Here is a 15,801-nt window from a genome sequence, read left to right on the forward strand (position 1 = left end):
GAAGTATGAATATCGCATCCAAATCTTCTACCTATTTCTTTATATGTTAGACTAAAATATACAATCTCAAATGGATAAAGTATTTTTAAAATTACAGTTATGAAATAGAATAAACATGGCATATATGAGACGTGACGGTTTTTCTGTCCAGATATAAACATTTTAAATTCGTCTAACTTTTTTAATTGTAGTTGTTTATACTTTTCGTCTAAAAAAACAAAACATATATAATCATTCTTTTCGTCTAAAAAAATAATAACATATCAAATGTTATACTGATAAGAGTTTAGATTATAAATGTTACTAATATCCCGCACATACGTAAATATTGCAAACCGGATAATAATCTTAATTTTTGAAATCAACTCCGCACGTACGTGCGGGTCCGAATCTAGTTGTTTAGTAATCTGTAAATTATTATCAAATTATAAGTATAATCATCTGATAGAAATCTAATTCGTGACTTCGACATGTTGATTATATTGCTTTGGCATACTATCATTATCACCATCAGTTCTTCAAATCTTCGATAATTGAATCAATGATATCCAAGAATCATATGCTTCATGATTAATACACATTTTGATTCCCATGTTCTAGGTCTTAATTAAATGATTTAGTCTTCAACTTCTTAGTTAAAAGTTAGCATTAGTCAATCCAGATAATGTTATTGCAAATCCGATTCTAGGTTTTATGCATAATAGAAATTGTTTACTTGACCTTTCTAATTAAAAAGTAAAACCAAAAGAATTTCAATTTCCTTCGGTTTTGAAACCAGTGGGTATAATTTAAAAAGATCAAAGAATAATATTTATTACCACATGTTTACTATCTTTTTGACAGATTGACAATGAAGTCAATAGTGCGGTGGTGAAAATCACAAAATGAAACAAAATACGTAAGTGAAGTATATGCATGCTCATGCCATTTTATACGAAGAGGTTAAGATTAATTATCCTCGTAACTTCTCATTTGCTTCATAACCGAAATAGATTTGACATATCAGTGTCTCAATACTCAGAATCTCATAAACTATTTACAGATATTATCACAAATATGTTTTTGTGGAAGTATTGCTTGTACATTGTTTGTATCGGGGATTGCACAACACTAAGTAAATAAAGATTTTTTGGGGAAAGAGTGAAGCTGATTCATTTATTAACGATAAAAACGTGAGGTCGTCACTAACACGAGTCAAGATTGAGCTTGTCAGTTCAAAGGAAAACTAACAAGCCAATAATGACGAGCTCGAAAGCTGAAATGAATTATAAAAAAGACAATATCGGTTTTAGACGCAAAGTATTGCTCTCGGGGTCTTGTACGCGAGTCCAGTTGGTGATCCTAATAAGTGATGTTTCCTTTTATAGGCGATTATTGACCCAGAGTTTCCTAGGATTTTCATCGTGAATTCTCGAGATTGCCCTTTGTAGATTGTTAATGGCTTGCTTCCAATTTTTTCGGGCCGAAATCACAATTGATGAGTCTTGTTGGGCCGAGCGGCATATTGGGCGCAGCCCATGTCCAACAATAGTCCCCCCCTTAGTCCGGAGAGCGGCAGTTCTTCTGCGATCAGCGGGCATGCTTGAAATTCTGTTAATATGCCTGCTCGGCACAGATCGTCTCGGGTTGCTTGTGAGATTGTTGATGATCGGCGATCGGCGAGACTCCACAGTTGGAGATCGGCACGGTGCTGATGATGTGGAATCGGACAGGGGTCGCCGTGATGACTTGACTTTGAGCGGGTTCGATCGATCTTGCTGGGCATCGTCGAGGATCGCCGAATGAGAGAGTGATCTAGGTGAGATCGGCAGATTTAATGATTCTAGGGGGATCAAAGATCGGCCGATTGAGCGGTGGTAATGAGTTGAGCAGTGGTAATGAGCTTGGCGGTGAGCTCGGCGAGATGAGGGGAGGTAATGAGCTCGGCGGTGAGCTTGGCGAGATGAGCGAAGGTAATGAGCTCGGCGGTGAGCTCGGTGAGATGAGCGGAGGTAATGAGCTCGGCGAGATGAGCAGAGGTAATGAGCTCGGCGAGATGAGCGAAGGTAATGAGCTCGGCGGTGAGCTCAGCGAGATGAGCGGAGGTAATGAGCTCGGCGGTGAGTTCGGCAAAATGAGCGGAGGTAATGAGCTCGGCAGTGAGCTCGGCGAGATGAGCGGGGGTAATGAGCTCGGCGGTGAGCGGGGGTAATGAGCGGAGGTAATGAGCTCGGCAATGAGCTCGGCGAGATGAGACCTCGGCGAGATGAGCAGAGGTAATGAGCTCGGCGAGATGAGCGAAAGTAATGAGCTCGGCAGTGAGCTCGGCGAGATGAGCGAGAAGAGATTGGCGAGTTGAGGTCAGCATCATGAGCGAGAGGGTCAGCGAGATTGAAATTGAGGTCGGCGAGTGAGATTGAGGTCGCCACCGAGAGTGAGATTGAGGTCGCTACCGAGAGTGAGATTGAGGTCACCACCGAGAGTGAGATTGAGGTCGGCAATCGAGAGAGAATGTGATTTGAGTTTGAGATCGGCATCGAAAATGAGAGTAGAGATAGGCCATGAGAAGGAGAGTAGAGGTCGAAAGTTGGTGACAAGCTGAGGGGGTCAGTAAATGGAGGTCGGCCTTGGAATCGATGGGGAGATCAGCATGGCCTTGCGATCGAGGGGAGATTGATAGGTGGAGCTCCGCCTTGCGATCGACAAGTGGAGGTCGGCCTTGCGATCGATGAGGGTGATCAGCGGATGGAGGTCGGCGATATGAGATGCGCTGCATCCCACATCATTTCATGGGAGAGGCAATGATAGGTTTGATCGTCAACTTGAGATCGACAATTGTGATAGTGCGGGAGAAGGTTGAGGTTGGCACCGAGAATGAGTTGAGATCGGTACTGAGGAGAGTGAAAGTCGGCACCACGCTTGAGAGTGGAGGTCTACATTGAAAATGAGTAAAGGTCGCCACCATGAACGAGTGTGGCAAACGCAAGCGAGCGCAAGAGCGTCGAACGTGAGGGTGTCGAGCGTCAAGCGTTACGGTGTCGAGCATGAGGGTGGCGAACGCGAGAGCATTGAACGTGAGTGCGTCGAGCGTGAGGACGGCGAGCGCGAGGGCGTCAAGCATAAAGGCGGCGAGCGCGAGGGCATCGAGCATGAGGGCGGCAAGCGAGAGAGCGTCAAACGTGAGGAACGCGAGCGTGAGAGCGTTGAACGTGAGGGCGGCGAGCAAATGTTTGATATGCAGCTCGGCTTTGTGCTTTACCAGAGTTAAAGTGGTAGACGGACTCGCCATACCTTTAGGTGCGGCATTCTTGTCCGGCTTACCCTGTGGGTGCTTGGAGTTGACAAGAACATGCAAGCCGGAGCTTGGCTTATTAGTTCAGGCACCCTCAAGATAGTGCGAGACATGCTCGACTTTTTGCTTGGTTTCGAGATGTATTTTACGGGGCGAGACGTCTCTCGGCTTATCCTATTACGTGTTTCGAATACCAAGTTTTTGGGTCGTAGTTGAGATGAGCTCTTCGTACCTTTTAGGTGCGGCTCTGGTGTCCGGCTTATCCTGTGGGTGCCCCGAGGTCGGCAAGAGTGTGCAAGTAAGAACTTGGCTTATTAAAACTTGACCGCCTCCTAGCTAAATGCGAGACTGGGCTCGGCTTTTTTTGTGCGGATTATTTCACCGCTGCATCCATGTGGAACGCGTTTTAAATCGTACATCTGGCCAGGGTGACGATGTAGAAGCTGGACACTCGTTAAGACGGACTCGTTCGAGAGAGCTTATTTGATTAAGTGTACTCTTGCGAGTGTAACTTTTTTATTAATGGTTTTCTTACGAAGAATTGACGAGCTCGGTATGCCGAGCGTTCTTTTTTTTTTTTGAACTCATTTTGCTATGAGACTTCTTTGTGTTGAGGGTGAATAGAAGGATCCGAGAGAATTCGAGTGAGATTGGTGGTTGTGAGCATGTTTGAATATTCCTGATGAGAGCGGCCGTTGGCCATAGGCTGTAAGGGATTTGCGTTACACTCGGTTGCATTTACGTCTAAAATATTGAGCTGGTCGGCTCTTGGCGTGGAGGTTCTTTTGTGTGTTTTATGATGAGAAACCGATATGTTTATTGGAGTCGAATTGGAAAGTAGAGAGCTCAGAGGGAATAAGAACTATGCAGAGATTGAGAGCGGCACTCGGCAAATGCAAACTGTTAATGAACTAGTCGACGCTAGGTTCGTTGATGCGGAGATCGAGTGTGATTAACACGTTTTACTTCGGATCAAAAGGTTATGGGTTCGACTCCCACTGTGGTCGCTTCTTTCTTTTGTTTTCTTTTCTCGGTTTGGTCGTACACTTAAAATCAAGCCGCCACTCAAAGTACCAATCCCGTGGTTGCCATCCGTGGGAATCGGAGATGTTTGATCAGCATGGTTCGGCGGCCGTCGAAAATGAGATCACCAAGGTTGGCGGTTTCGTTCGACTGAGGTCAACGGCGAGAGCGGCGAGATCTGGTGCATGGAGGTCGACACAGTCGCTCATGGGCTCCACTTTGACTCTAGCAAAGTTGGTATGAGCGGCGTCAGAGGACGGCACGGTGACAGAGAGGGGTTATTCACAGTTAGGTCGGCGATAATGGTTCCTCTCTTCGCGGGGTCGCTGGTTGGCGCGGTCCGTTGATGGTTAATACCGAGGTTGCTGATTCTTCCAGCCTGGGTTCGATGGCGGAAATGACAAGGTCCACTGAAGGGAGGTCGGCGCTGCTGTCTTATTTTACCCATCGCGAGGTTGGCATGAGTGATATTGGAGGGCGGCATAATGGTGAAGATCTCGATGAGATGTTGGTTTCAGGCCATGGACTCAAGATGTTCGTCAAAGCTTGCGCGATGCCAGCGAGGTTGGCAATTGTTAGATGCAGATCGTCAATTCAGGGTTGACGACAGTCGATTTATGTTTATGCTCCTTTATCTCTCTTTTCTTCTCTCTTGTTCGATTGCATCTCCTAGAACCCTAGCTCGCCGCCACTCAATACCAAACCCATGGTCGGCAGTTTGAGATCGGAAATGGTAAGTCGGCATGTCCCTTTAGTTTTAGACGGAAATGGGTTTGCTGAATCAGGGTAGGCGCGCCATAGTCCGGGTTACATCGAGGGCGACAGTGCTGATAACATCAAACCGGACAGGAGTCGCTGCTCTATGGATTGCGAAAATAGATCCGTGGGGTCGAGAGCGGCAACTTAAGTAGTGAGATCGGGACCCAAAATGAGGGTGGTCGGCGAATCAGGTTTGAAATCGGCGATTGTCAAGCAAGATTGGTCGATCACCGCTCCCAGGTCGCATTTTTAGGTGCCGGAGCAAGGGTTGTATGTTCAACTTATCTGCGGTAAATCGAGCTCGGCGTTCCGGGTAGTGGAGAGATGGGTTTTGCGAGTGTTGCGGCAGATTGGCGCATTGGTTCAAACGAAGGTTTGCATGATGGGACTGAGGTTGGTGTTGCAAGTGCGAGTGTGGGTCGGCGACGGGACGAGCCTGAGGTCGGCACAGTTGAGGGCGCCGGCACCATTGGTCGTTGAATCGAGGTCAGTTTTTATCTCGTGGTTGATAGTTCCCGCGAGGTCGTCTGATGATGGCGATGCCGACCTCATGATGGGAGGTCGGCGTCAGGAGTTGGGTTTTAACGTGATTGGGAATGAGGCTGAGTTTGGTACTGCGAGTGACGGAGGTCGGCAGAATGTAGAGATTGAGAGAGATCGGCGGGACTTAAATGGGGTCAGCACTTCCCGCAAGGTCGTCACATCCCACGAGGTCGGCAGTTCCCGTGAGACTGCCTTTGGCGACATTGGGCTGATCAGAGGGCGGCATGTTGATCCCGAAATTGATTTTTGTGAGGTTGGTTTGGTTGGAAGGGAGGAACTTGATGGTCGGCGAGTTGAGTTCAACTTTTGCGATAGAGATCAGCAGGCTGCTAAGATTGGCCCAACATCAAGGAGGGGAGGTCGATATAATGAGTGATTCTCGCTTGGTTGAGAGTGAGGTAAAGGTCGGCTTTGCGACCAGGAGGTGAGATAGGCAAAGGGATGGTGAGGTCGAGAGTGAAAGCATGAGCGCTGGTTTTGGTCATCGCGAGATCGGCACCTCTCGTGAGATTGGTACTTGTCGATGCTTGTGCGTTATGTCGCTAGAGCATGTTGATTTGATCTTGTGATGCTTCTTATGTTGTAGTGAGTGTGTCAAGTCGCTCGGTTGTTCGCCTGTCCTGGCTAACGAGTATGTCCATGATAGTCTGCATCAGATCGTCGAGGTTGTTTCTGTGTCCAGCAAAGAAGGGAGCTGGGAGGGCGGCACCGTCAGTGAAAACTAGAGTCACGGATTGGAGATGCTAGGCATGTGTGGTAACAAGAGGTTCTGATGGCGTATCGGGCGCTGGTGTAGAGGTTGTGTTGTTCAGATTAGCGCCCTCGACTGTTGTCATCGCGGAAGGTGGAGGTGGGAGAGTGGCAGCGTTGGTGAGAGCGGCGGCGAGGAGAGCGGCAGCATCGGTGACCAGCTGGGGCTGCGGCAGGACCAGCTTCAGCGTGTGCAACTACGAGAGGCTCGGAAGGGGCGTCGGGCGCTGGCGGAGAGATTGTGCTTGGTAGGGAGCCTTCGGTTGTGCTCGGCAGGGAGCTCGGCGGGGGGACAGTTCATGTTCTTGTTCGCCCCCATCGCTGCTCCGTTGCTTCGTTGATGTCTTCGCTGGGGTTCGTCATGAGTCTTGAAACTTCGAGGAAGTGAGGACCGTCGGTCTTGATTCGTCAAAAGAAGCGCTCTACTCTTGCTCCACAGTGGGCGCCAATTGTTTGTACCGGGGATTGCACAACACTAAGTAAATAAAGATTTTTTGGGGAAAGAGTGAAGCTGATTCATTTATTAACGATAAAAACGTGAGGTCGTCACTTACACGAGTCAAGATTGAGCTTGTCAGTTCACAGGAAAACTAACAAGCCAATAATGACGAGCTCGGAAGCTGAAATGAATTATAAAAAAGACAATATCGGTTTTAGACGCAAAGTATTGCTCTCGGGGTCTTGTACACGAGTCCGGTTGGTGATCCTAATAAGTGATGTTTCCTTTTATAGGCGATTGTTGACCCAGCATTTCCTAGGGTTTTCATCGTGAATTCCCGAGATTGTCCTTTGTGGATTGTTAATGGCTTGCTTCCAATTTTGTCGAGCCGAAATCACAATTGATGAGTTTTGTTGGGCCGAGCGGCATATTGGGCGCAGCCCATGTCCAACATACACCATAATAGGAAAATTAGGTAAGTAGCCAACATTTTGCCCTGTTTAATATTCCGTAAACGTGGAATAATTCCCAAATTTGCGTAATTTCACTACTGATTGAGGAATATTAAACATGTGAATGCATCCAAGATTTTGTAAAATCTGGTTTTTCATAATTGTTATAATATATTTTGAATTGGGAAAGTTGACATATAAATAAATGCTCTCGAATTACGTGAATTGATATGTTTAGTTTACCGGATCTTTGATATGCCGTATTAATTTCTTTAATTTACCGGATCATTGATATGCCGGATGTTTGGATACTTTTTACATGTACCGTTCGTTCCCATAATTTGCTTTCCAATAAAATACGTCATTCCATAGCAAACTATGAACCAATTTATTGGACACATTATATAAAAGTGGGCCGAGTTGTACTATAAAATAGCCCAAAACGTATGGATCATTAATCAATAAACATGTAATATATTATTAAATGCTTCCCTTTTTCTCCCCGAGTTTTCCTCTTTAGAGTTTTCCTCTTTAGTTTTCCCCGAATTATATATAAACATGTAATATATTATTAAATGCTCATTTATGTTTTTTTCGAATTTTTTACAAACCCATAAAATTCGGGTCAGGCTAGACAGAGTCCGCGTCCTTTCGATTTTAATCTAATACAATTCTACACTTTCCCTCTATTTGTAATAGCATTTCATGTAATAATCTCCAACTTTATGCTTACTTAGTGAATAATTAGATTCGGACCCGCATGTATGTGCGGGATTGATTTCAAAAACTTAGTTTGCTATTAGAATTATAATGTATTATATATATGTGGGATTATGTCTGTAAACGTATTTTTTAAAGAATATTAACGTTCGTAATCCAAATCCATACTAGTTTAACATTCGATTTGTTTTTAATTCCATTTTTACAAAAACTAATCATATTTTTTTTTATTATATGTAAAGACAAATATAATTAAAAATAATAGTATAAATATATTATTTTCACTTATAAACCAAGATCCGCAAAATTTTCAACATAGTATATAAAGTATATAACTTAAATTAAAATTTTTGACAACTGATAATATTTCCATTTTTTGAGATAGTGAATGAATCTAAAATCATAAAAAAAATTATAAAGAATATGCTATTTTCAAAATAGTATATTGTGGTTAGATTATATATTACAAATATAATAACTATTTTCATAATTGAAAAAGTCAACATAATCTAAAAATTCTCTTATTTTTTTTGGTTTTTTTCTATTTGTTATAATAATATTAATTAGTATAGTTTAGTTATATTTTTTTTTTGTACTTGATTCTTGTGTGATCCAACATTTTCCATGGCTAAAACAATGCATAACACACCCTTATTATTATTCATCTTAAATAAAAGATAGAAAAATACCAAACAATTAAATTCTTAATGTTAATGTGTATCGCATACACATGAGTTAGATTCTTGCTCCAAAATATCGAGGCAAAGTTTTCCATCTTCAATAACAAAGCACACAAACTAAATAATATACAAAATCACTTTAAAACAAAATCAAAGAGACAAAATTACATAATTTTTTAAAAATACATCATTTAACATTCTGCTCATGAAAATATTAACATTTTGGAATGTTTAGTGTTTGTACTAATTCACTAGGTAACAACCCGCACTATGTGCGGGATAAATTGATTTAAAGAAAATTATTATAAGTAAAATTATTATCCTAAAACCAATATCTGTTTGTGTCAAAAATAATATGTAACTTAAGTTTTTTATTTATTTATTCAAAGCTGCATTTTTTCATGTAAAAAATATGTTTAACCCGTGAATCTTTGAAGGTGTAAGTTTCTTTAAATGAGTTAGAGATATTTTAGGGGTAATATACTTCTTTTTATAATCCATTTTAATAACTATTGAAAGCTTGTTATTTAAATTATTATCGTAATAATACTAACATAAAAATGACATTTTGTTTTATATGATTATGTTAATAAGTTATATGTTCTTTATTTTTATTAACTTTATATTAATTGATATGTTTTATAGCCTTTTTAGAATATTTTACTTATATTGATTTTAAGAAATCAATATTTATTTTAATTTTAAGAAATCAATATAATTTTGAATTGTATATTTGTAAGTAAATTTTAGTGAAATTTTGCCTTACTATCAAATTTGTGTGAGAAATGATGACAAATCTAATTATTATTCAGTTAATTATTTTTAAAATAAATACAATGGTATAGAGATGTAATTAGTTAGAAAATTTAAGGGTATTTTGCTAAAAAGTGTCTTGAGCTCTCTGGCGGCGACACATCAGCTTTTTCTCAAATGTGTTTCTCTATTAATATATAGGGGATATCACCAACAATCCAAAGAATCGATGACACCTTTTGGCTTGGATGGTTGAAAACCAATCTCTGCAATTATTCTCTTTCCCTTGCACAATCAAACATCAATAAGTTGTGACCTGCCCAAATTCTCCCTGCAATAACATCCCCCAACATCAAAGTATAAACTGTATCTTGGTTATTTCTTTGATCTAATAGACAATTCAACCAAGAATTCAAATTCAGGAAAGTACAAAAAATTTCATTTAGCTCGATGAGTTGGTTTGAGGATCCATTTTCTATCAACGACTCTTCCAGATCTTCTATATATCATAATTAATAATTTTGATGATTTTATAAGAACTCGATTTTTAAGCTTTTCCAATCAAAATGTGTGTCATGTAAAATAAAGATCAACTCACCCTAATAAAATCCACCAAAAAAACTAAGAAAACTTAAGAATAAATATATTAAAGTACCATTGGTTTGAAGAGATAGTGACACACAAGTGGAAAAACAACCGTCTCATGCTTCATTTGAACGCTGAAATCAAGCGTAAAAACTCAAATTAGATTCTACTATAATTAGCAAAAAGAACAAAAAAAAAAAATGTGCTATCAAAATTGAAACAAAAAAAATGTATATATCCAAGGCTTAAACACAAATACTACGTTATATATATAGGAAAATGGTATGGGAAAAAGTTAGATATCTGTTTGAAAATTTTCATTTATTGTTAAGATATTTTTTGCCAAAAATATTGCATAAATTTCCTAATTGTTTGTTGATGGTTTCCACAAATTTTGCCATCATATATTTATCCATATTTTTTTTTTAATATTTGTTACATGACTAAAAGAATATCTTTAATTTATAAGTATAAAAACAAATCTTATTAAAATTTTCAGGATATCTATCAATTGTTTTTTATTAAACATAATATTTTAAAATTAGAATTTACACAAGGATCTTGTAGATCCATTATTTACCTAAACATTAATATACATATAGATATATATATATATATATATATATATATTTTGACAACCATTAAAATATTACTTTTTGTAATACTTTTATATTAATCAACTTGAAATCAATATTGAAGAGTATATTCCTTTTAAAGATATTTCATTAGTTATTTTCATTTTTATAATTATTCTTTTATTTCCATAAAATATATTACATTTTAGAACAAATTTGAAAATCTAACATTATCTATTTCCATTTTTAATAAACCAATATTTGTTTCCTTAAATTAATCACGTAATTTATGATAACAAATTAGATTTGACCAATTCTTTACCCAATCAAATAGTTATCATTATATTAAAATAAAATTTTGTTTCCAAAAGTATCTCAAAATATATTACGAAATTAAATATGTTTACATGTATATATATTTTCGAATTGAAGAGTCCGATTCTTATGGTAATAAATTTAAATGATTGTATATGTTTGGATACAAATTTAGAAGTTAGAACCCATCCTCTTAGTCACATTAATCACGATCCGAATATGAATATACCGGGTCAACCCGAGATTCAATGGCATTTCATGTAATAATCTCTTAATCTATGTGTACTTATTAAAAATGATTCTCTTTTAATAGTATAGATGCTTCCTTTTAATAGTATAGATAAAGTCATTAAAAGTTTTATGTTATTCTTTTTTTTTTTTTTTTTGTCAAACAAGTTTCATTAAAAACTTAGGTCCTCAAAGAGGATAGTTCATACAAGGAGAGAAATAAAAAGTTACAAAGCTTAACAGGGTTACAAAACAAAGATAGATAATGGCTCCATGAGTTTTCCAAGGGAATGCAAGGCTTTGAGAGGCTAGCAGGACTTGAAAGATCTATTGGGACCAAGGTGGAAGTGCCTTTGAAGACATGCTCCGCAGCTTCCTGGATCAGCAAGTGATCAACGATGGCTCTTGCAAAATATGCAGCGGAGCTTTTAAAAAGGTTATTCCACAGGGAACTGGGGGATAAAGTTCTCGCCAACAGGAGATAATTCGAGACCAATTGGTCAAGGATTGCTACAGAATCTAGCACAGATCTCCTAATCAGTGGTGAAGACACTAATGGCGGTTGTAAAGGATTGGCGGATAAGATTGTTGTAGAGCTCAGATTGTTCGCAGTTTGATTGATGATCGCGGTTTCAAAGCTTGCTGGGATTTGCTTGAAAGGGTTGAGGTAACCACTACTCCTTGGAGTTGGGGTCATAATGCCACAATTCCTCAAGCGATGATGAAGGAACTTCAAGAAGTTGATATGATGCAGTTTAGATGGTTCAGTAAACAGGAGAGTTGGAGAGAGGAGGCTGATGGAGCACCGGTAATCACCGTTTCTTAGAAACGGGATCATAATGCCGGGTTCCTTCAAGCTATCTCCTTCAAAGGAATCTTCCTTAGATGACCCTAGTAACAGGCTTTTCCATAGACTCTTGTACCAAACTAGCAACAGTGGTGGCTTAATATTCAAGTGTAGTCTTCGAACACATGAAATCATTAAGCTATACAGCGGTTGACTAGGATGGAAGGGAGGAGAGTTCTGACCAGACCTGGGTAGAAACTGAGGTTAAGGGAGTCGGTTTTATGGTGAAGGATGGCACCTGGGAGGAAAAGATGCAAGCAACACAGTCAAACAGACTGTTGGATCAGAGACATTAGTGGAGCTAAGTCTTGCAAACCTCCAGACATCATTAGCTAACTGGCATCGACTCAAGGAATCATCAAACAAATCAGAGGGAACTGTTGTTCTGCTATCAAGGACAACTCGACTTGACCAAGCAGAAATAATCAGTACCAACGAGATTGGACTTGACAGAACACAACTGTAAGCAAAGCTGAATAGACACACTCTACTACCAGCTTTAGTCTGTCGAAAAGGAGCCAGCAAAACTGGACATTCGTAGTCCGACATACTAATGCAGTGCAGCCAAACAATCATCCAAAAAAAAACCGCCGACTGGTCTTGACACAAGGAGTTTTCAAGACAGATAGGTGCATCAATGATTCTGCTTTCGAGTAAAACTCGACTTGACCAAGCAGGGTAAACTGATACTATCCAACTTGAACTTAGTATGGAGCTATAAGCGGGTCTAAGGGACTTCCAGATCGGATGTAAGTCATAATTAAACCAAAGGGAAACTTCTCGGGTTCCAAGGTAAGAACAGGGATTAAACCTGGGCCAAAGGGATGACAAGAGAGCAAGAGAGGATGCCGAGGGTGTAGGTAGCTTTGTCAGAATCTTCATCATCTCCGGCGTCAAAACAGAGCTCCCGTCCATCTGCAGCCAAGTAAGAACCTTGGTGAGGGGATCGAAAATCCAAGGAGCGGTAAGGTGTTGCAGTTGACTGCAAAAAGAGACGGTAAGATAGACAGAGACCAGGGCTAGTGGGGCAATCAAGGCTCTCAGGGACAGTAGCAGGTGGCTGGGATCTCGATGGAGCAAGCTCACCGAGGAGGGACACCGGATGCGGAGGAGAGGGAGGGGGTTGAAGCTGGAGCATGGTCGGAGGTGAGATTTGAAATCTCGAGAGGTCTCTGATGAAACTGAAATAAGAACCAAACATACTAGAAAGAACAGAGGAGCAACGGAGATGAAGAAACAGAGGCCCAGCGACGCCGATCGGACTCGACGCCGCCGGGAGAGGATGTCTCGGTGACTGTGCCCGAGAGAGGGTGGCTAGGGCGAACTCGCTTAAAGTGTTTTTATTGTTAATGAATCTTGGATTGTTAATGAATTCAAATATTATGTTAATGAATCTTGGATTGTTAATGAATTCAAACCTTGCGAAAACAAAAGAATCTTGGATTGTTAATGAATTCAAATATTATGTTATTAGTTTAGGATTTTATATCATTTTCTTCATAACAAAAGTCATGAAAACACTTTCATCAAATAGAGAGATTGTGAATCAGAATTCATGACTTTTTTTTTTTTTTTTGTTGAAAATGAAAGTGGGTCTTCTGGGCATCGGAGAGGAGTTTGGGAGGGGAAGAAGAACACCCACCGCCATTGGTAAATCCATCACTCCCTCTTTCTCTATTGCCCACACAAAAACTATGCTTTGCATGACGTATACTTGCATGCTAAGACACTTGATGTAATGAGCCGTCTCCCCATCAGTTTTAACGTCTCCATATCTCCACCACCCGGCACGACTGTTCTCAGCCTATCCGTTGAAGATGGCATCAAACAGGTTTTTTTTTTTTTCTCAAGTCTGATTTTATATATTGTATTATAAGAAGCCAATATTACAACTGTGGAAACTTCCACACTTCACCTATTACAAAAGATGGATTATCACAAGAAGAAAGATAATCCCATTTTAACTTGAACTAAAAGTGGCTAAAACTTCTTTCATCTAAGATTAAGTTTAGATCAGTAAACTCAACACCTGATCTAGCCAAAAAGATGAACACAGATCAGAACAAACTGATTTGCAACCTTTTCTTCATCTTCCATCTGCATTGTAGACAAGCAGGATCCAAAAAATGCTAACCATACTTGAAAAGTAAACAAACTTCTTACTAATCCTGCTTAAGAAACTGCAGGCTCGCCAAAAAGTGATTGACATATCTTGTAGAGTGAAATTATATTTTCTTTGGAGGTAGCTGAAATCCCCCATCTTCATAAACTTGAACCTTTTGTTTTAGCTTTCTTTTTCCATCTTTAACTATTTCAGATCTTGGATGCTTGGATGACTCTCCAATTTCATACTTTGATGATTCACCAAATCCAGAATTCTTTAAAGCTTTGGAAGTGTTTTCTTGATCATCAGATGGAGTTGCATTAGAACCATATGAGGATTGCATTCTCAGCCTTGATGCATGTTGTGGAATTGGAACTGCAAAGTGTTGAACATTTTCAGCTTTGAAATCTTGAAAGTAAGGACTAACAGCAGCTAATTCTTCTGGGTTAGGAGGAGGAGAATCCACTCTTGGAGGTTGAGAGATTGGTGCTGGAAATGATCTATCTGATATATGAGACTGAGAATTGATACTATCTCTGTTTAACTCATCATTCTCAACAACTCTATTCTGAACAATTTCTTCTGCAATCGCAGGATTCATTCTATTACTCGGAGGCTGCTGAAGAAACAGACATTGATTCCTGTGATGAGTCATTCTATAACAGTTGCTACAGATTCTCCTAAGCCGCTCATACTGAAATCTTATCATTGCTGTTTCTCCAGATCTAAACCTGATTCTACGAAAGAACATAAGACAATCAGTAATTCCAAACCTTATTCTTACTCTGATACAAGTGATTTGAGTAGCTGTTTCTTCATGGAAATCGATAGTCACTACTTCTCCAAGTCTTTCAGCTATAAGTGCCACTGTCTCATCAGTAACATATGGCAAAGGGATACCCCGAATTTGAACCCATAGCTCAATAGTAGATAGAAAGTCTAAGCCTGGAAAGTCCTCCCATCTTTGGAAAGCAACAAACCAATTATTGAAAATCCATGGTTCCCTTCTTTGCACTGAGATAAGGTCTACTTCTGATTGAAAAAGAAACTGAATAAAAGTACCATCCAGAACTCTTCCATGAATCCTTGAAGCTAGACCCCATGATCTTGGTAAGGAAGATACCACAGTCTGGAGATTCTGCACTCTTGGATTTAAAGGTCTTGCAATCAAACTTAATCTATTTCAATCAACTGCTGTTGCATAAGCATAGGGAGGAATGAAAATTTCTGGATCATCCCTTCCCAAGACCAAATTCTGAATATCATTCCACATCTCGTCAGCCATGAAGAGGTAAGTTAGAAAGAAAAAAGAAATTTAAGGTAAAGACAGAAAGAAGAGAAGGATAAGGTAGAAAAGTTTACTAAGGAATATTTATAAGGGAGAGATATAAAGAAAATGAATAAAGAGGATGCTTAAGAAGAAGGTTTCAGAATATTGAAAAGAGGTAAAAAGAAAGTAATAAATAAAGATTAAGAGGTTAAAAGAAGAAAAAGTTAAAACCAAAACTAGTTCTCAAGTCAAGGAGAAAGAAAAGGATAATATAAAAAAACTTCCCTCTTCATGAAATCAGCGAAACAAGAAGACAAAAAGAACCAAACCTTTCACCATAGGTAACATTATTAAGTCTAGATACCAAACCTCGATCTGAAGTTACTTTTTGTCTCAACCGACTTCTTCAAAGTCTTAGAAAGTCAAAGAAGACAAGACTTTCAACCTTCTATTTCATCTAGCAGTCATCCTTCAGTTGAGCAACATT

At 39.7% G+C, this 15,801-nt stretch overlaps 1 protein-coding gene and 1 pseudogene across 1 annotated transcript; one reads left to right on the forward strand and one right to left on the reverse strand.

Annotated features, from left to right (window-relative positions):
• LOC109126465 (feruloyl esterase B-like) lies at positions 1,817-2,191 on the forward strand. Its single transcript, XM_019230022.1, has 2 exons — positions 1,817-1,991; positions 2,046-2,191. The coding sequence occupies exons 1-2, from the start codon at positions 1,817-1,819 to the stop codon at positions 2,189-2,191; spliced, it is 321 nt and encodes a 106-aa protein (XP_019085567.1).
• Positions 14,166-15,329, reverse strand: LOC104715547 (annotated as a pseudogene).

This window comes from Camelina sativa, chromosome 9 (genome assembly GCF_000633955.1).
Source record: "Camelina sativa cultivar DH55 chromosome 9, Cs, whole genome shotgun sequence".
Lineage (NCBI taxonomy): Eukaryota > Viridiplantae > Streptophyta > Magnoliopsida > Brassicales > Brassicaceae > Camelina > Camelina sativa.

What these genes read in the sequence shown, in the direction of transcription:
- LOC109126465 (XM_019230022.1), top strand. Translation starts at nt 1,817, where the DNA reads ATGATTCTAGGGGGATCAAAGATCGGCCGATTGAGCGGTGGTAATGAG. An exon ending in GCTCGGTGAGATGAGCGGAG is followed by an intron (nt 1,992 to 2,045) that starts GTAATGAGCTCG and finishes AGATGAGCGAAG; the next exon opens with GTAATGAGCTCGGCGGTGAG.